The 22,017-nt window shown below is 41.6% G+C and overlaps 1 protein-coding gene across 2 annotated transcripts; it reads right to left on the reverse strand.

The window, feature by feature from the left end:
- Positions 1 to 3,100: 3,100 nt before the first annotated feature.
- STYX (serine/threonine/tyrosine interacting protein) lies at positions 3,101 to 22,017 on the reverse strand. 2 transcript variants are annotated; one of them, XM_061369161.1, is made up of 11 exons: positions 21,798 to 22,017; positions 11,345 to 11,377; positions 10,432 to 10,485; positions 9,207 to 9,304; positions 8,118 to 8,178; positions 6,748 to 6,784; positions 6,192 to 6,231; positions 6,060 to 6,110; positions 5,375 to 5,447; positions 4,330 to 4,423; positions 3,101 to 3,617 (listed from the first exon to the last, which is right to left on the reverse strand). In XM_061369161.1, the coding sequence occupies exons 1-11, from the start codon at positions 21,852 to 21,854 to the stop codon at positions 3,544 to 3,546; spliced, it is 672 nt and encodes a 223-aa protein (XP_061225145.1). In that variant the 5' UTR covers positions 21,855 to 22,017; the 3' UTR covers positions 3,101 to 3,543. The 2 variants fall into 2 exon arrangements, with proteins under 2 accessions (XP_061225145.1, XP_061225146.1); XM_061369162.1 differs by lacking the exons at positions 10,432 to 10,485; positions 11,345 to 11,377.

A 22,017-nucleotide genomic window follows, 5' to 3' on the forward strand; every position in this document is an offset into this window, starting at 1 on the left:
GAGTTAATGAAAAGATTAGTACAAGAAGCACATGATTGTGTTCCCTGCTTAGATCAGCATAAAATAAGCATCCCAGCAACTGCTGAAGAGCTTTGTTCCACAGCAGAGATGCCACCCCAATCCTTATGGCACAGCATTTACGGCAACTTGGTGTTGAGAGAGGAGCTGTCAGGAATTCTGCTGGACTCCTGGGCAGTCATTTACATGGAGAAAGGGGTACGGGTATGAGTTGCACTAAAGCTCTGGAAACATTAGTTAGGCATTAAAGACTCTGCCAGCCCTGGTAAAACAGGAACAGCACAAGCTGCAGGCAGATGCTGTGGAGCTGATAGTACCCAGCGTGGAAGTCCAGACCACCCAGCATATTGGTATGTACTTTAGGTGATCATGGTACACAGGAAGCAGGAAAACGCCACAAATAACAGCTTTAAACAGCAACAAGAAGTATTAAAATACATTATGTGTCTCCTAAACTGCAGGAGCCCTGTTGATTTACCTACAGTACCACTGGCTCAAGAGGAAAGAGCAAGACCAAGGAATAAAGGAACTTTGCTAAAGGCTCTTGTCAGAAGTCAGCCATAACATAACTCCTACCAGCTCCTCCGCTGATGTAACTTCACCCAAACAAACCCCCAAAGAGGAGGTAACAGCTCTCCTCCTGCCCTAGGAAGAGCTCCAGCTTCTTGACTCTGCTTCCTCAAAGCTGGAAAAGGGAACTTCAGCCCCTTACCACAGAGCTGTGAGTGCTGCAGCTTTGTGCCTGAATCTGGGGATAATAATTTCAACCTCTGCTGACAGTCTAAGGCCACAGGGAGACACCCCACTGCCAGCTACCACCTTTGGTGTGACTGGAACACCTACTAGCAGAGAGCTACATGAGATCCACAGCCAGAGGTTTTAAAAAAAAGACTTAAGTAGAAGGAAAATTAATCAGAATCCCTTAGCGTCTGAGTAGGGATGAAGTAGGCACAACGAAGTAGTGCATGAAGTAGGCACAATGGCTGCAGAAGGCAGCAGTAGGGAGTAATGGCTTGAAAAAAGAAAGAGAGATTGGTGGAAAATCCTTAGTCATGAAGCTTGTTGGTTTGTGAAACAGTCTCCCCAGGGAAGCACCAGGACCCCAGTGAGGTAACAGAACCAGACTACACATGAGCAAGCCTCTCTGGCAGGGGAGACAGATGAATCACCAGCACTCTTCCATCTGTGCTTCATTGCTACCCTTCCCAAGGGAGCTAAAACAGCCATTTTATGCAAAGAGCTGGTTCCCATCCTCATAGCTGGCATCATTTGGTGAGCTGTGCAAAGACAGACAGTCCCAGACCCCACTGCAGCAGCACAGTGGCCACACAGTGTAAGCAGTGAAACATGCAAGAACCTATTTCCCAACAGCTCTGAAGCATTCTTTTAGAGAGTCAGTCAACAGCATGTAATAAACCACACAACTGCAAATCCGTCAGCTTAACACTGACGTGCTGTAGTTCTTAAGGAAGTAAGAGTCATGCTTTCTTTTTAAAGCTGAACATTTCCCAACTGAAGCATCATACATTTCTCCAAGACTTCTTTCTGGAGGATTTGCATTGCTCCATCCCAAGCATCAGCGGCAGAGGACAGGAGCAGTAAAGGGAAAGCACTGCTGAAGACTGGTTCAGGTTCAGCTCTGCTGTGAGCCCTCCCAGCTTGCAGCACTCCAGGGCCTTCACATCCCAAAGGAGATGAGGTTATTGGGTTATAAAGCCTCACCCAGGTATCCTGGCTCAGCTCAATGCCCAGACTTGAACCAGGAGGATTTCCTCCTTGCGCGTCACCAGTGTGTGTTCTGGCAGCATGAGTTAATCCAGGCTGGAGCTTTCAAACCAGAGTTTGCTAAGTACATGTCACAGCCTTAACACAGGCCAGGAGCTCTTACTTGCTCTGGAGGGGCTGTCCCTCAGCTGCAAGACAAGGGAGAGGACCTGTGACTGAGCAAAGACCAGCAAGTCCCAGGCGTGGTCAACTTCCCTTGAATACACAAAGTGAGGCACAACTCGTACAAAGTAAACAAGCTACTGGACAACCCTCCAGAAGACAGCAGCATGAAAATGATCCTCACAGTACAAAATGGCTGCTCATGCCTTGGAATTCAAAGATATCTGCCCTCAGAGTCCCCACCTCACAGGTTGCTTGTTCTGAGGCAAACAGCTGTATCAGCATACAGGGAGTGAGCTGGATGCTCAGATCCCAAGGTGCTTTTTATATTGATTCAGCTCTCCTGAGCGCTGTTAAAATACAGTCTAGTAAGTTCAGATTTCCCAAATACACAAGTTCTTCTAACAGCTCCATCCTTTGCTCAGTAACCACAGTGCTCTTAAGGAGCCATCATTTCATTCACATCTTTTCTGCAACAGACTGGTTGGCAAACCAAGCAGAGATGCAGAACAGGGACTGTCCCTGCAAACCAGAGGTTATCACAGTGCTGCTGAGAAGGGAGAAGAGTTTCATGGCCTTGGAGATTCCCAGTTTGAGAACTTCAAAGCACTGATTGTGTAGCCTTACTTCACTCTAAAGCTTCAGAAGAGCAGTGGTGAATCCTTTGGCTCTTGATACTACTATGGCCAATGCTTTGGGCTTCAGTTATCAGACACCAACCCAAGTATTACCTCCAATGATGCAACTATTGTTTTACAAAGGGAACTACTACTTCAAAACCAGTTTGAAGATGTTCTGTTCTACTAGAAGAGATGGATCATGTTGTTTTGTTCAATTTAAATAATCCTGTAACTAATTTAACAAGCAGCTTTTCAGCACTAGCTGAGAGAATTCAGTCTTGATGGGTGTAAAATCGGTAGCTGCTATCTATTAATTCAGCACACGACTATTTCATTAAGTAATCAGTACTGCTGAACTTACATAAAACAAGGTGAGGTTTTTAGAGGTATTTTGTCTCAAATTAATCTCGGAGTGTCAGCCTCAAAATATTTCAGATATAGTGAGGTTTATAACAAGGTAAAGAGTTAAATACCCGTTATATCACTGCTGTTGCTCTATTGCCAGTAGTAGTGCACAGTGAAGTTCATAAAGCACATTTCTACAAGCATGACCATAATACATACTGAGAACAAGGTGAGTTTTAGCAAACTTTTTCTTTACTAAAGTCTCTTGTTATAAATTACACAAATAACTTTATAAACAAATCCCCCCCCAGCTTGCATTTTGTTTAAAGTAATAACTTTATATCATACAAATAAAGAAATTTCAAGTATGAAAAGTGCATTATTGCAATAATACCTCTTTGAAAGTCCAAAAATCTTGGTTTAGAATAAAACTGTAAAGTGTAAAAAAGGAGTAAAACAATCAGTGCCATCTATTCATTCAAGAAGTCCAACATCTTAAAAATGATGCTTAGTGTGTTGCAGAGGCAGATTTACATCTGGAAGCAACATGTAATTGAAAGGAAGCTATGTGTGTGTTCATTGTTTTGCTTACAATTCTGTTTTCTTTTTCTCCTAGTTTTCTTCACCTTTCTCGGCAGGAATTCACAATGAAAACAGTGCTTGTCCTCAAATATCATCCATTCTGTGCTGCTGCCACATGCACGGTTCCAAGTTCTTCATCCTCTTCGTGCATTCGCTTTAAACTTCCTGCAAAAGGCAAGAGGAAGGAGGAGACATGTGAAAAGATCAGCTCTCACAATATGCAGCTATGAGGAGGACTAGAGGGCAGTTGTTACTATCTTCTGGCAGGGACTCTGCCATTTGAAGACATTCTGCTTTTGGACAGCCAGATGCTGACAGCACTCTGCTTCCCTCACATCTCTCCACATGGAAGGGAAATTTCCTAGAATCTGTCATTCCTTGCATTCCCTTTACACCTCCCCCCAGACTCCATTTCCACTGACTCTCAGCAGGGGTTACTACTGGCACACCTCTATATGACTAAGAAAACAGCTTTGACATGCCCTCATACCCCATTATCTGTTTAAAGACACAACAAAACACTTCTCACAGCAACTGCCTTAATTTTAAGAGCAGCGATCACGTCATGAACACTGGCTGCTTTCAACCTGTCACTCTTGATTCCTCCAGCACACTCAGGGTTTTTGAAGGACAGGGCCCTTCTCCAGCATGGTGTGGAAGTGCAGAAAACACCACAGGGAAGGAAGTTCAAACGTAAGAAAACAGAATACGCATACTGCACACTGAAGTTTGAGCATCGCTTACACACCAACTGCAGCCATCCCCTTCCCAAAAGTTGGAGATTCGCTGCTGCTGGAATTTCACTTAAGGGATACAAGAGTCACTTCATAACACCACGTAAGACGGGTGACATCACATACAACACGCAGCTTCTGACCTGCAGTACCAGCTGGAACTGCGAGGGATCTCTCCAACTGCAGTGGTGACATCATCTGGATGGTTAATTTTGCTAGATAGATGGCTTCATATTCCTGAAAAAGTTTAATAATACACATTGCTATTAATTTAGCATAATGCTTTGTAAGGACAAGAAAGACTAATTCAGAGAGTTCACTAAGATGGTCTAGAGAGTAGTTTATAGTAAGGCAGAGATTTTACAGGAGAGTTCTTTGCAGCTTTGATGTGAAAGACAAAAACATCAGGAAAAAAAGAGCAAAAGAGAATAAAGTAAACTTTCACTAAAATATAAAGCCAAAACTTCTGTGAGAATTTTCAGAGAAATCGTTGTTCCCAATTTGGACAGTAGAAACAAACCAAACAGTAGCTTCAGAGACCTGTTACAAGGATAAACCACACAGGGCCTTCAAGTTGTGTTCTAGTGACCTGTCACACTTTCAGTACTACACAATAACTCCTTCCAGGAGTTACTTTAGAAAAAACAAACCCCCAGCCTAAAAACCCCTCAGGAGATACTCATCACCTTGAAGGAACAGCAGAGACACTGCAAACCTGTTTTCGCATACTGTCCTGATGCTTGCCCACCGTTCACCCAACACACTCCTTGACTGTAATACAGCAACTTTATGATACCGCTGTTTGCTGTTTCAGATTTGTGAATTTCACCACCTAGGAATGTGAGTGTCCGGACACCGATGCATGCTGCAGCATTTTCCCATGCGACCCAGCACTTTCCTTAGCCATCAATTAAGCTGTTTCAGAGCCTCTTAAATCACTGCACAAACCAGGATTTTTATTTCTCCTCCCTTCCTGAATTTGCTTTGTCTGAAGCTTAAGTGTAATGAAGTGGGGTACCCAGTCATCTTCCTCCCAAGCTCGACTTTAGCTTCTGACATTTACTTGAAGCATACTTTTACAGTAAATGTTAAACCTGAGTAGAAACATCTGTTTTGCAGGAAGGTGATTCATCAAATGGCTTCTGAGTTATGACCAGACAAAAAAAACAAACAAACCCTAAAAGGCACCTGAAGTTGATGGACAAATCCAGCATTCGGATTAATACAGAATCTTCTTTCTTGAACATAAGTAAATGCATCCCTTAAAAAGAAAAGGAGAAAATACTTGAGTGGAAAACAGACAGTGACAGAAGTCTGCGTGGGTTCAGGAGTCTTCCTTCCATTTACCAGTTCTTCGCAAAATATACAGCCTCTAACTGTTCCTCAGAACCAGTTTATACCACTGAAATTGTTTGGGCGGAAGTGTAAAATACTACTAGTTGTAAAATACTATTTGCCCAGGCCTACCTACAGTTGTCAGCTTGCTGGCCTTGTTCTCAACACACTACTTAGAACAGCCTCTTGGGGCCCTTCCTACAGTTTTACAGCAAGGCATCAGCCTGCTTAGGCTGGTATCCTGTTTCCATTAACAGCAGGTACCTTCTTCTTGAAGAAAGGATGTAAACAGATCTACAGTAAAGCAAAATGGAATGATCTGCCCCATGTACAGTCTTCATTCAATCTCAGTAGCTAACTGGGTTATGCATCAATACACAACTGTTTACATTCCCTCCAAAGTTACTATTCGCTTACACCACTTGAATTAAAACATTAATGCCTACAGATATATTAGGCCTCTTATCAGTACTAAGTGCTCTCTCACTCCAGCCTTTTCAGACAAATGGTTAACTATGTGACCATGCTCTGCTCTTACCTGTACTTCACCCCAAATGTTTCCATTATGTACGCAATAACTAAGGCAGCACTGAAAAGAAACAAAAAAAATTAGTAAAAGATATTTCCATTGTTTTAAAAAAAAGAGTGAGCAGGCTGGATGGTTTCCTACCTTCTAGAAATCCCTGCGTTTCCATGGACAAGAACTTTTCCTAAGAAGGAAAAAGCAAACAAACAACTTGTATAGACTGAAGAAAATTCTTTGAAATGTGGGGTTTTTTTCTCATTATGGAGAGCTACACAGAAGCAAGGTACGTCCTAAAAATAAAAGGTGCATCTTATTTCACTCTGGATTACACTTTGTCCATTACTGCCTTGGGACAGAGAAGCACAGATCGCTGCCTCAGAAGATTCTGAGTAGCAGAACCTGCATTCCAGGACCACAATGCAGATTTTTAGCCCTGCTTTAGTGAGGGGACAAAAAACTTCATGCACAGAACACAGTTGTGTTTAAAAGTGGGGAACCAACCCAAACCCCAGATATTCAAAGTTTGCTTTCCAGTAGGAGGCAAAGGAAAGAACACTTTGCTACGAACTTTGATAGTTCAAGCACAATAAAACTACAAATGTAAGAAAACCTAACACTTAAGAGCTTCTAATACAGATCATTAAGTTTTAAAGATTTAACAACATATTAGTAAACAAAGGAAAAAAGTTCATGATTTTACCTCCACTTTGTAAACTTCCATCAATAAATTCTTTAGTCTATGAAAAAGAAAAAGACTCAAAGTTTCAGATTATTTTAGATGTTACTGCTACTTGCACTTAAATTTGGCAGAATTTTATCTGTCTTTATATACAGTGACAATAACACACTCTTACACAGATCTGTTTATATAGACTTAGACACCTCTTCAACTGGACGTTATTTCTTTTCTACATTTATCCATAAAATTGTCAGTGAAAAATTAATGTGAAGCCAGAAACAAAAGGCATAAAGTTCCATTAATGTGCTTTTTACAATCACTATGTCACATGTTGTGTCACTATCATAAAAAGTAACTTCCAAACATGCTTGCTGAACAGTTGGAGGAAAAAAAACCAACCCAAACAACAAAACCACAGAGAAACCCCCCTACGCATCAGCAGCAATACAGCCTGGACCCCTAGGAACACACAGGTGTCAGTAGCAAAGTTCTACAATGGTATTTTCAGTTACAGAAGTAGGTCTAATCGATCTGTGAGACATGATGTAATGAGGTCTGTGGAATACTGCCAGCTTGAAACAGCTGATTAGATGAAAAGCAAAAGCTAAATAACTTATTGTAGGGAAAGCTCAGACTAGACTTAAAAATATGCCAGTACAGAGCTGCAAGATTTGCAAAGATGTTTGATTAAATGACATTACACTTTAAAAAAGCCATAAGCCAACTGATCTGATGCCTTGTTCTGCAAAAACGTGACCACTGGCCTCCCTGCATATGGCAGAGAAGAGCTTTGGCTGGCTGGTTTGGGTGGGGGAAGGACCAAAATGTTTTTGCTCTGCTGCAAACTAACCTAAAGATACAAACCATAGCTGAAATGTAAGGGGTTTATTCTATTTCCAAATATTAGTATGTGATATGATGGGATACTGTTTAATGTAAAGTTACTTTTTAACTCCTCTACAGTAAACATGTCTCAAGATGCTGTAAAACTTAATTACACCATCTAGTTCCTATTTTCTGTTGAACTTGGTTTGATATCCTGTTGAATTTGATACAAGAGATATAAATACTCTTGAGCTCAAAAAGTAAGTCTCCTACAGGCTACTTTCTCCAGCATTCCCTCATGACCTTCTTTGTTCTGAGACCAGTCTTTTTTACTCCTCCCTTTTCCCCCTCCCCAAGACCATAATAAGATACTGGCTCAGTGTCTATACTTGTAAAGAGGTTAATTACACTTACTAATGTGGCAATAAGGTCACGTAAGAGTTCTCAGCCCCTCCAGGAACCTCTGGCTGGGTATCCCACATTTGAAGCCAGTATTTTTTAGTTCAGAAAACTCTTACTGGGCAACTCCATTCCCAGTCCATTCACATGAACACACAAATACTTACCATGGGGAAAAATCGTATTATATTCTCAACTGGATTATCTGCAATATCCAAGACTAAATACCTACAATGAAAACAGTTGCTATGAGTACACAGTACTACTGAGTTGCTGCTACCAGTCCCTGTACAGCTGATTCAACCCCACTTTACTCTAACCTTCAGAAGGAAGCTAGCACTAATCTCCTGGCTGTACTTTCTTGTCCGAGCTCTAGAATTTCTACAGTGAAGCAACCTCTGGAGCTGTCCTTATGAAAAAGGATGTAAGGAACCTGCTCTGACACCCCCTGACAAAAATCACATCTTGGAGGAGAAGAAATTCACAAGTGCTATGCTACAGACAAGTCTAAAATCAAAGTATTACATACTCATACTCCCCATCAGTTCATAAATATGGGTCAGGGTTCTTTTCTGGGGCTCTACGCAACTTTTCCAGAGGTACCATTCTGATTAAGTTACCTCAAATGTTTTATTAGCAGGAGAAACTGTACTCACAACTAACAGCTTTAAAACTCTAGACAGTTAAAGAATCATAGAATCATAGAATAGTTAGGGTTGGAAAGGACCTTAAGATCATCAAGTTCCAACCCCCCTGCCATGGGCAGGGACACCTCACACTAAACCATGTCACCCAAGGCCTCTTCCAACCTGGCCTTGAACACCGCCAGGGATGGAGCATTCACAGCTTCCCTGGGCAACCCATTCCAGTGCCTCACCACACACAGTAAAGAGCTTCTTCCTTATATCTAAGCTAAACTTCCCCTCAGCCTGTCTTCATACAGGAGGTGCTCCAGCCCCCTTATCATCCTTGTGGCCTTCTCTGGACTTACTCCAACAGCTCTACATCCCTTTTATGTTGGAGACACCAGAATTTCACATGGTACTCCAAGCAGCGTCTCATGTCTCTCAGTTACTGCAAGGTAATGGATACTTCTCTTTTGCAGACTTGCCTACGTCTGGAGTTTATTAGGCTGAATACACTTTATGGTTTGGATTTAAGAGTATGTCTATGCCTTAGCACATTTTTCAAAAGGTTTTGACAATGTGAAAATATTTGGAAAGAACACTAACACAGAAAATCTTGATATTTCTCACCTAAATAACTGTTGGAAGTTTGGTTTAATAAAGTTTGCTTCGATGTTTTGCCGTATGCATATTACATGGGTTATTCCATGTTTCTGAAGTATAGGTAGCTGCGGAAAAACAAAACCACACACTTATTTTTAAAATTATGGAATCCGTCTATTGCAGAGCAATAGAAGAAAAGCTATGCCTAAATACACAAAGGGCTCAAGGAAAGCCAGAGCTGGTTTTCTAATATTCAAAGCATAGTGTGAAAAATGTTGTATTTAAAAAAGACAAGACATGACTATTAGGAGCTGCAAGAAAAGGCATTTGTGACAATGACAAAAAGAACAGGCAGTAAAGAAGGCATTCAATGAACTTGTCTTGGCCAACCTTTCACTTTGCCTGAAATGGTAAGTCCCTACATGATGTAGAAATTTACATCCAACACTGGATCCCTGATGGAATCGGACCACTGAAAGTAAGATCATTTAAACTATGAGGTAAGTTCGCAGATACAAGCTTTGTCTTAGCAGTGCTTGACTTTGTTGTAGATGCAATTCACCTTATTTACTGTGTATGTGCGAGTTCCCACTCACACATACATGATTTATGTTGCAATGCTTTTACAAAGGAAATAGATTGCCTGATCGGGAACATGCACGTCTCAAACTATTCACCTTTTCCTAAGAAAAGTTATATTCAAGCTTGATTATAAGACTCAATTATAGCACAAAAAGGTCACTCATGAACACTCACTGCAATTAGTGTGCAAGTCACTTCAAACTGGCACTTCTGGTTTGTAAGGAGCAGGTAGAGCTGACTAGCTGAATTGAGAGAGCACACGTGTGTGTGTATGAACACATCCCGAACTTCAGGCCACATGAAAAGAATTTCATCAGGGCTCTTTTTTAGGGTTTTTTTTTCTTCCTGAAGTAATCCTTTAGCTCACATCACTGTGAAGGAAAAGATTCTTCTAAGTGTCAACTGCCCAGCATGTGCCTGAGCGGGCATTTCAGATTCACCCTGGAAAGCAGAGGCATTGACACCAGCCCCAGCCAGATAATCCCACAAGCTAAAAGGACCATTCCATAAATGTACCATGTATTACTTCTACTCTGGCATCCTTCATGTTCCACTTCAGGACTGCAGCCAAATTTACACCCATATAGATGAACATGCAAACATATTGCCACAGTAACAAATCAAATTGCCACAGCAGTTTCCTTACGAGACACTATTCTGAAAATCATACCTTGCTTTTCATAGCTGAAGAATATGGGCCTAAAAATAACCCAGGTAAAATTTCCTAGGAGGCAGAAGAACACAGACATTTAATACCAAGTCAATATTATTTGAAATAATACATCACATTCAATTCAGACTATGGCCATGGAAAAGAGATTTACACATTAGTGAGATGTGTTATCAAGTGTCACTTTCAACAGGATAAGGTGAAAAAAATCAGTTTGGCAAAATGAAAGAAACATTATCTATCTGCAGTAGATGTTGTTTTGGAACAGGAATCAAGTCCTTTATTTGGACAAAGTTCCAGTTTGATTACTGCATCTTACTCAGCCCCAGAGATCAAATGAAGGCAACTTTTAAGTTTGTATATAATTGTGTCTTGCAATTAATTCCAAATTGCTCTCATGGTAAAAGATACACACACGGTAAATCATACACACATGGTAAGTCTGCTTTGTCCTAGTAGTAGGAAAATACACATTTTTAGACATTTATTGCCCCACCAATAGAGACATGTAGGTCTGTAGAACTTATTTGTGAAAAGATTTGGCTGACACCATGGCAGGAAAATTTTAATTGCTCATCCTACTTGAGAACACTTGCTTCCAACCAAATTTAAGTTAAAAAGCAAAGCCAATATATTTTTAGCAGTCATCTCCTAAGAATATCCACAAAGTTAAAAATGTAGTATTTGGGGGATTCTGAAGGACAAAATTACTACTTTTTTTTAAGTCTTTGTACAGCAGACATCCAAGCCCAGCTGCACTCTGAGCTAGCAATCCTCATCTCTTGCATGGTGCTGCTTGACACTTTACCCCTCAAGACTAATTCTGGCACTTGGTCCCTTGTAGGACACTTTCTTTTACTCACTGAACATAACATGTTTTATTACTGAAATGGTAAATGAAAGCATGTCATACCTGCATCTCTCTCCTCATGGGATAGGTCCAATCCTTAAAAATAAAATAGAACATAACTACATATGCACACAAGGGAAAAAACACATTGAGGCAGAGATCTGTACTGGCATGCTACAGGAATAACTTGGAATTTATTTTCTCAGACTGTACAAGCTACCTGCTACACACCAGGCACAGTGCTTACGCTCACTGCTAACTCTCCACATAGATACCAGGAACACTCATGCACAGGGAACACTGTTTTGAAAGCTAATATGAAGAAGCCTCAAGATCACTAAATTATCAGTGAACCAGCCAGTGCAGAACAGCCAGTGTTGTACATCCACACCTCAGCTTTCTGCTCAGAAGCTTCCCTCTGGAGTGGAGAGGCCAACAAAAAAAAAGGAAAAAGGAAGAAAGCTTTAGAACATTCTGTACCAGCTACATTTTGCCTGGCACATTCCTACCACCACTGACAAAACAGTTAGAAGATAACATGTATAGCAGGTAACTCCCTTAAGAGTCTACACTGCCCCACCCAATACATTCAAACTAACTGCATTTTGAATATTGAGGATTAACAATTCTAGAAACCTACACTCTCCATGAGCACAGCAAGCCACTAAAGTGAATTTCCATTTTTCTCCACCCCGGACTGTTACACTGGGAAGGATCCTTCCATAGTAAATCCATACACTCGTGCTCAGCCACAAGGACATGATGGTCCTCGTCAGTTAATTTATAGATAGCACATCAGACCCTTCCATAGGACCTCAGACCCTCTCTCAGTCTGTGAGGGTTCACTACTTGGGAAACACCTCAACTATTTACTATCATTCACCTCCATCTATCAGAACTGCCCAAAGCAAATGCCAGGATCAACATCTCTATCCTTTGCTCCACTTTACAGAACTGCCAAAGCTGAACAGAAAAATGTCGAGGCAGGCTCTATTCCTGTCTTTCCTGCTTTCCAACTCCCACCGTCCTCTATTAACAGGCTCTTACTCATCCTCTGACCCTCACACATGAAGGAGTTGTATCTGAGATCACAGTTACCAGCTGGAGGGGGGAAAAAGAATAAATAGTTAAAACATATAAAATCAAATGCATACATATATTTACATAACTCTGTTGTTCACACACACCAGCAGCTAAGAAAAAACATTGCCGTATGTCACTCTTGCTATGTTCTCCTCAAAACTATGAGAAAGTTAAAAACTCTGGCTATTCCACCTCTGAAACAAGCTCAGGATTCCACTAAGATAAACCTTAAACTGCACCACTGTCCACCCCAGCACCTCCAGTTGTACTGGTATTGCACGTTAACCCTCTTCTTACTAAGCCACTCATGAAAAATTCAGTCCTTCCTCCAAACACAAGGAGGTTTTGCTAGCTCTTGGAGGTGGAATTATAGAGGGGATTAGTATCAGTAAAGATATTCTGGAAACCACCTGAATTGTGTCTGGGAAAGTATTTTTGAGAAAGCAAACAAACATGAAGCAACTCAAAACAATTCTTTGACTACAACCTAAAATGGTAGTACAAGCAGAGAAATAAATGCACTGACAAGGCCTTTGCTAAAGATACAGAGATGCAGCTAAATTATTTCTGCATGTTTCAGCTGTAATAATAAGATCTCCTGATAGTAGAAATTAGAAAACCTGTGACAAAAGGATGACATTTACAGAACTGTATCCTTTGGGCACAGATACAGATATTTGGGTTGATCTAAGAGTTGTTTAATAGCATAACCCAGCTGTCTCATTGCATATACAAAAGCATCATTTGCTCATCAAAAAGCAAGAAAACCCCAGTTTTTCTCAGTTATAAAAGCAATAGTAATAAACTATGAAAAGCTTCAGCTATACTCCAGGAGTATTAACACTTCAGTGGGTTTATTATGCTATTTGTAGAACTTACAAGTCTTAATCTGGAGCATAATGACAACACAAATTCATCACCACTTTGGGGTAAGGAGACTTAACATTACAAATATTTCTTTCAAATGCATCAGAAGCAGGAAATTGTGCTAGACCCAACAGCTGTAAGATGTGCAAAGTAGGTAGGTGAGAACTTAGCAATATACAGTCCAAAGGAAAATCAACACCCAAAAGACAACAGATACCACAGATGTTCTGAACAAGAAAAAAATGTTACTATTGGCTCCAGATATTAGTCTTCAGTGTTCATCAAGAAGCTTAAAAGATACAGTTTTCTGTGGGATTTAGTTTGCAAAATAGATACTTGAAAGGTGATGTAGGAAGAAAACATTTAATATGAAACAAGTACACAAACTACTGAGAGATTCTGGTGATTTCCTGACAACCCTTCAAGGTGTCTAAAACCAACAATGCAAGATTATTCCAGTGCAAAATTATGTAAAGATAAATCTATGAATGTAAGCTGAGCCCAAGCACAGGTCTCATTTTAAGGAATTCATTTATCAATCACGTTTTCCACATTGTCTGAACCACCCATCAGACAAATCACAACTGAAAGTTTGTTTTTAAGAGACCAAATACAAGTTTTTTGCTAAGAAAACAACTGATGACGCCAGAGCTGGATAAAGTAATAGCAGACCTTGATGCTAAGTACTTGGTAGGCTCTTCAGAACAAGCAACAGCTTACTGGGAAACACCAAAACACCACCTTCAATTCTCACAAGACACAAAAGAGAAAGAATGAAAAAATTAACCCCCACAAAGTCTTTAAACCTCTGAAAAGGGAAACCACTCACCTCTGACAGACCTTCCCAAGCTTGACTGTGATTCACTGATGGACAAGTTTAACAGACAGCTCAGCTGTTTTGCTGAGGGTGTTCACAGCACATATCTGCTGTTTTGGATTCACACAAATAAAATGCCAGGGACTATGTAAAGCACTTCAACTACTGTCCCAAAATGGAGTGACTGGCAAGAGAAAAGGGAGTGAAGCATGTTTCAAAGCCCTCTTTTCCCCATCTACAGCCAGCCTCTAGCTGAAATAAACTGAAGATAAGAATGAGTAAGACTTGTATACATTACAAATTGCTTCTTGGTAACCAATATCTAAGCTACAGAGAATTACTTTGCCAGCAATTATGGTTATTTTGTTGGTATTTTGCTGTAACTATACCTATTCTTCTTTAGAAGAACAGTTTAATGGTAAAACTCCCCTAATGTCTTACACTGACATGTGCAAATGCCTGTACATGTGGATTTTCCCCAAGTGACCTTGGCTAGGACTCAAAAATTCATAAAATTAATTTTATATTAGTTTCACATCCCTGACATTGAAACTTGTCTATGCTCAAGATCTGCACAAAAGCAATGACTGCTTTTTAAACACAGCATTGTAAGGTACCTTGTGTAATCTGCACATGCCTCACCAGAAGCAATGTAGTGAAATGGATATATGTGAAATTGCTTAACTGGCCCCTAACTGACAGTCTGAAGACCCATATAATTCCCATATAAAAGGTATATTCTAGTCAGTATATCCCAGTTGGTCTCTGATGAAGCTCAGCTTTAGTTGGAAGGCAACCTGCAGTACTGCACTTTCATCATTATGGTTAAACTCCTGCTGCCTTATGATTAGTAGCCTGAAAACCAGACTGCCCTAGATGAAGAAAGATGCTTTCAAAGGTGCAGAAAAAAACCCACCAGTAAAATAAATCAGACCAGTAGTTTAAAGAAGGAGAATCCACTATCTTTCCTAGATTTTAGCTGCTGTCACTTATCTGTTCAGCATCCCTGGGCAGCAGCCACCATCTGCAGCAACTTTTCCTGCTTTCAAGTCCTGTTGAAAAGCTGCACACAACTCCCAGGAAAACCTTACTAACTACACCAGGTTTCTGACCCTCTTCCAACACTCAAAACAGCTCTTTTGCTGCTGATTAACAGCATCACTTACCTCTCTGTACTGACTTCTCTTCCCATCACCATTCATCACAGTAACACCTCCCCGTGACTGATCCTTCCTTGTGTACCTCAAAAATCTAGGGCAGTCAGAATCCTCTTGCCTAAATTTGTTTCCCTGTCTAGTGGAATATGCACATAAGCTGTAACACTCAAAGTCTCTTCTCCAAACTTGATACAACACTCTTCCACAAGTTGTGAAATCAATCTGAAGACAACTGTTACGGCAATGACAGCCACACGTTCTACTGACCTGCTTCAATTCCTTCAGCTGCTCTGGCCAACTGATCTCTCAGCTCTAACTTTGACCACTCTGCATAGGAAATTGAAGTTCAGCTAAACAATGTTCTAATCAGAACAGTCAGAGTGCATGATGATATTAACTGCCAATACTGCTATCACACCCCCTTTAAGCAGGCTACAGCTTGGATTGTGGATGGGTCCTAATCTCTTAATGATTGCCTTGATGCAAAAGCTTTATATGTAACTGAGGCAGTTTTAAGGCTGATTTACACAATTAAAAGAAATCACATCTTGGTTCCGACAGTACTTTGGATAGTATGTTGGAAAATAAAAATATACTCACAGCTGACAGTCAAACAAAAGGGAGAGAAGGGACTTTATCATTAAAGGCTTGCACAAAAGTAAAGCTTTTTGTAAAACAGAACAATTGTCAAGCAAAATTAAGAAATACTGAAGTATTTCACATTCATTTGTCATCTTCTAACAAGAAAACATAAAACGAAGTACTGAAAACATATTAAAGAAAAATATCTGAATATTACTGAAAACTGTCACATCTTTGACTGCAAAGCGTGCTACTTTTAGAGCCGCAAAATGAACTACAAACAAGGGCAAGGTTTCATTCCCACCCTTTCACAGCTGTTTAATCCTATGGTACCATGCTCAGTAAATTATAATGGCCTCAAACTAACTGCTTTTTTAGCAAAGCTGGTTGTCAACCAAGTAAGCTCCCCGCTCCAGGTCACCACAGGTCAGATAAGCATTGGGACAAAACTGGTGACAACACTGGATGGTTGGCAGGATGGGTAAAGCTGCTTTTTAGCAAAGCCAGCTATTAGATGGGCTTTGCTGTAACAGCAAGTCCCCCTTGGTCAGAGATCCCGCTTCAGTCAGTCTCAAGAATGGTAAACATAAGCTGGGAAGCAGTGTTTAACAGTGCTTTCTGTTTATTTGTACAGAGTATTCAGATAATGGGAAGTTCTCATTGTGCAGACATTTTTGATTTTACAAATACAAAGGAATACAAAAGCAGGAAGGTGGAGAAGAAAAACAAGAGCAGGTGGGAATGACAGAGCACAGAGAGGAAGGAAGAAGCACACAACAGGAAAATAAAGGTTATTTTAGCAAAGAGAAACAAACCACAGAAAAGGATAAAAGGTAGACTAAGGCAACTAAATGGAAAGCAGAAACATAATACAGATAAGAAACAAACATTTCTTATTTGTCCCATTCTGTAACATCAGTCCAAACAGATACCTCTACTAACTTTTGAAATACCAATTAGCACACAGGCTCATCAGCACTTTTAAGTGGTACTGTGTTTGATAACAATAACAGAATCAATCTTAGAATCATAGAATCATGGAATAGTCAGGGTTGGAAAGGACCTTAAGATCATCAAGTTCCAACCCCCCTGCCATGGGCAGGGACACCTTGCTCTAAACCATATCACCCAAGGCCTCGTCCAACCTGGCCTTGAACACTGCCAGGGATGGAGCATCTTAACAGCAATCTTTGCTGTTACTTTAGAACTGAGACATGATAGTGATCATCTGTTCTGATGGAACTCATTTAACTAACTACATACACACTATTGCATAGTGCAATAATGTTTGCATGAACTCTTGTGTCATTATGTGTGAACTGAATTTATTTTATAGATTAGTTTTTTTACAGTAAGGGTAGTAAAACACTAGAACAGATTCCCAGACAGGAGGCGGATGTGCCATCCCTAGAGAAATTCAAGGCTAGGCTGCACATGTTTCTGGGCAATCTGATCTAGATGAAGATTTCCCTGCTCATGGCAAGAGCTAGCTGAGATTTGAAGGTCCCTTCCAACCCAAACTGTTCTGTGGTTCTGTGATTATTAAAGCACAATAAAGCAGCAAAGGTGAAATTCTTCACCTTCTTTGAAGCACACAGCCAACTGGCAGGACTGCCACACTTTTTGCATTTCTTTTCTTTTTTAAATAGATTTGCACAGAAGCCAAGACATATCTGATTTTCTTCTAGTAATATTTCACCCCATTTGTACCCACTACAATAAAAGGTCTCGAGGATTCACTTTTCACAAAGAATCTGTAGAGTGGGCCCTAATGAACAGGTTTTACTGGTAAAGGAAAAAGTGAATTCAGAGTATGAAAATTGTTTATAATGGAGCAAGTATCTTCTTTTTCATGCTTCTGTTTTTTAAACTACAGCCTAGTGAGGTGGGCTCCACTGAGGCAGCCAAAGAACGTGCAGGTCTCTTCATAATCCTCATTTAATTAAAAAAAATATACTTTAAGTCCCCAGTTCTACAAACTGCTCCAGTTGTGAGCCCCCTTCATGTCTGTGTGGATGCCTATGCACCTCAATGGGCTTCGCACAGATGCAAGGCGTAAGTTCATCACAGCTCACAAGACTGCTTGACTTTAGCTGTCACACTGCACTTCTTTTGGTCTATGCAAAGTAGGCTGATAGTATCCCAGAGTCGTGATCAAAATCTGCCACCTGATTTACATTTCCCAGCATAACATCACATTTGTTGTAAAATTTCTTTTGCTCTATTATGTGGGCAGGTAAAATAAATATTCTAATACGGGCTTCCTACTTATTTTAAAGAGTCTGCAGAGGAGGGGAATCACTATGTTTAAGGAGGTTATTTGCATTTCTTATTGTGTAAGAGTAAAAAAGCTTAAGAAATTTGTTCCACCTTTAGACGGACTGCACTACCACGGAGTTTTAAAAAGCAGTCAAAAATACATTAGCATTCAGACTAAATACAGCTGTCAAGAAATGTAAATTCCATCATGCACTAAAGAGAACTCAGTTTTGACACATAATAAAAAGGCAAATATGATTGCTTAGTCAATAAGCTGATAATTCCATTACAAAAACCATGGAGAGTTCTAAAAACCATTCTAAATACATCACAAATACTAGTTTACTCAGCCTGCTTGCAAACAAGTACGCTTATATTCTAACAAAGAAATGAATGGTAATTATTGCTGTGTTCCCAGTACATATATCCTAGTACTACTTTTCACTTTTTTTTGTTTACAATCTAATGGGAAAATAATTTCCATTAAATTATTTGAATTATTACAGTCCTTATTTACCATCTCTCACAAAGTGCCCTCTCAGTGCTAATATGCCAGCATGCATTGATACTAACCCGACCTCCTTTAACAGGTCTTTATCCATACATGCTTATATTGGGGGCAAGAAAAAATACACAGCACTTCTGAATTTTAAGAAAGTTTTGAGACCTTATCTTGGAAAGCATGCCAATTTTACAAAAAGACATAAATCTAAGCTTACATCACTATTACTTGTAACACTTTGACATATTCAGTATCATTAAACATGTAGTTTTCAGACATTCGTGGCATATAGCAGATTTTTTTTCTCATCTTTTCAAGAATGATGAGTTACATTTTTAACATCCAAAAATTGGAAGTAGAAAACACTCAGATGGCATAAGGACCTGTAGAAAGGCATTCAGCTTTTAAGTGCCATAGACTCACCAGTGAAAGATGGAAGCTGGTTTATCCCAGACCTCATTAGCTCAGCTTGCAGAACTGGACAACTCAGTGCACAAGAGCGGACTGAAGGAAGCACCACAGGCCAGCTAGCGCTGACACACTGAAGCGCGGCAGATGCTTGCCAGTACCTGTCTGTCCTTGGCCTTTAATACACTGTTTCACCACCTGAATGAAGTCCCCCCCTGGCTCATAGTATATGTGTACCTCAAAGTGGCACATGTGACTAAGAGTTCTCAGAAGAACCAACTTCTGCTCGGGCAGCTGCTGAGATGGTATCAGATAAGAATGCAAAGGTGGCACAATTTGCTCCAGCAGGGAAATACCACCAGCATCCAAAAAGTACAAATAGGCAAGTAGTTTATAAAGCACCAGCAATTCGTAATGCTATGTATAGATTAGTGACATTGCAAACAAACTACAGGCCAGAAAACTGACCTTTTTATTCAGAGTACACATCTGCAGTCTGCCTAAGTCAATCCAGCTGTAGGCTGCTGTCACCCGTCACATAGCCTTGCCCATACACTGACTTTTTTTTGTGTTCAACTAGGGAGCATGGAGCTGTGCAGTCAGCCAGATCAGCTCACTGATTTGGCATTATTATTACTGTTATCATTTAAGCTGTCATATGGTTATTAGTGTCAGTAGGGAGACGAGACTGGGGGGTGGCAGTTAAGATTGCCTTACAATGACCACAAAGTTGCCCTTACTCTTGAGCAGCCTGTATCAGTAAGTAAACCAGGGACTCCCCAGGTTGTCTCCCCTCCCCTTCTTCCCCACATTATCTTGAATTCAAATCTACCAAGACACCATTAAACCATACACAACTAACTTCCTGAAATACTACTAGAGAGTACTCCTCATTAGAGAACCACCTCACTACAACACACAAGAGATGATCTTTAGTGTCCCATAAATAACTACATTCTGTGGGAAGAATGACTATTTTCCTCAGTTTGCTTTTCCAAAGCATCTTCTTAAGAACTGGGCCGAAGGCTGAAGTCTCTTACACTTTGCTTAACAGGTTAGCTCCACAACAAAACTCTGACATTCCCCACTGGGTTTAACTTTCCTGCTTCCCCCAAATACTCCAACTGTAGTATATTTTGATTAAGTCAGACAGAGATGTAAGGTGTTGGGAAGAAAAATATCTTAAGGTTTTGCTTAAAAAATAGTCCTTGAAATTCTCTGCTCTGGTCTTGCAGCCTGCAAAGGTCTCACATTTTATACATTATGCTGCTGAGAGACAGAGCATGGAAAAAAAAAAAGGCAAAAAATAAAATCCACTCTGAACGCTATTATAACTTCAGTTTTCACCACCTAGGAATTGTCAGACTGGCAATGACTTCTGCTTTTAACTGTTTTAACAGCACATGCCTTTTCAGCCATTCTAGTTATAACAGGTTCCAAAACCCATCCGGGCTGAGTTGACCATTTTCAGGATAACTGTCAATAATAGGATCGGTTTCTCCACAAAGGAAAGATATTAAGAAAACCCCAAGTCATAAACCTCACAGAGTGCTATATAATTTGTGTTCCGATACAAACCGATCACAGCTTTCTGAAAACAGTCAAGACAGCTTAGAAACACCTCCTTCTAAACACACCCTGGAAAAAATACTGTCTTAACAAAACTGAAAGTGACACAGTAACTTTCCCTATTTCAGGTAACTTACCACAATGATAGCATTTAACAATAGCTCTCTTAAAACAGGAATTGACACTGATGTTTATGAAACACACAACAACATACAGACCTCTGAAGAGCTCAGATACTATCAACTTCCCACATGAGCACTGTGACATTTTGCATGAAGTACCTGACGCTATCAAAGCGGGGCACTCGGAGCTGTCTGTGACACATGAAAACATAGCAGCAGTATTCAGGGTCAGAACTGAGAAGCTAAGCCAAGTTCAGAAATCAGACACCACACTGGCCCGACTCCTCTGACACAACACAGGGTGCAACTAAGTCTTGGCAGATATTGCCACCTGTCTTAGTTTGCAGATAAGTCTTGGCCCTTGAAATGCCTTCCCAACAGTCACTGGAGTGTTAAACTTTCTGGAGTATCTAAGAGTTCATGCACACCAACTGTTTGGAAGGGGGCATGCAGGTCCTCACTGCTAGTAGCACATTACCTTTCTGCACGTACAGAGACAAGCAGGCAGGCAGCAGCAGATGGAGGACAGGACTGGTGACCATACAAAGGGAGAGAGAACATGCAGTGGAAAGCAAAAGGGCGGCTAACAGCCAGGCCGTGCCACACTGAAGAACACAGGAGGGGCCACTATCAGAGGGCAAAAGCCAAGGGAACAGCGGTCAGCCGAGATGGCCCGGGGGTTCCGTGAAGGCTGGCACCCCCTCTTCAGCAGGCAGGACTCGCTAAGAGCACCGAGAGCAGGCAGGCGGCAGGGTAAGGGAGGAAAAGGCCGGATGTACCCCAAAGGGAACATGCAGGAGGAAAGGGGGTCTCTGGGGGAGCAAAGGGCAGCAGGCAGGACCAGGGGATGTGGTGGGTGATCCCGGGGGCTGGCACAGCGGCGGGCGGACCGGTGTGACACCGGGACAGAAGGGACAAGACGGACCTGCGCCTCCGTGGAGCCCCGCGGGGCTGCGCTCAGAGCTCAGCGGGGTCCAGGGGAAAGGGAGGCCGGGAAAGAGAACGGCAAACACGGCCCGGCGGGGACCCACCGGCGGGAGACAGGGCCCCGCGGGGGGGCCGGGACCGCACGAGGCCGGCGCGGCAGCAACTCTCCCAAGGCAGGGCTGAGCGGCAGCCACTGGCAGCTCCCCCCCTCCCCGCCGCTCACCTCAGAGTCCTCTTTGGCCTGCGGCAGCGCGGGGAAGGCCGGCTTGGCAAGCTCCATGGCCGGGCGCTCTCCGGGCGGGGCAGGACCAGGCAGGGCGGCTATTTGGGCAGCGGGCCCACAGGCTCCGGCGGAGCAACAGCAGGAGGAGGTGGAGGAGGCGGCGGCGCGCTCGGCCGCCCGCGCCCGGCCGCCATGCTGCCGCTGCTACTGCCGCCGCTGC

Source organism: Neopsephotus bourkii, unplaced genomic scaffold (genome assembly GCF_033783945.1).
Source record: "Neopsephotus bourkii isolate Nb327-2 ecotype Australia unplaced genomic scaffold, CSIRO-AGI_Nbou_v1 NB_1477, whole genome shotgun sequence".
NCBI lineage: Eukaryota > Metazoa > Chordata > Aves > Psittaciformes > Psittacidae > Neopsephotus > Neopsephotus bourkii.

What these genes read in the sequence shown, in the direction of transcription:
- STYX (XM_061369161.1), bottom strand. Translation starts at nt 21,854, where the DNA reads ATGGAGCTTGCCAAGCCGGCCTTCCCCGCGCTGCCGCAGGCCAAAGAG. An exon ending in AACTTCCAACAGTTATTTAG is followed by an intron (nt 8,179 to 9,206) that starts GTGAGAAATATC and finishes TTTTCATTGTAG; the next exon opens with GTATTTAGTCTTGGATATTG. An exon ending in AACGCAGGGATTTCTAGAAG is followed by an intron (nt 6,111 to 6,191) that starts GTAGGAAACCAT and finishes GTTTCTTTTCAG; the next exon opens with TGCTGCCTTAGTTATTGCGT.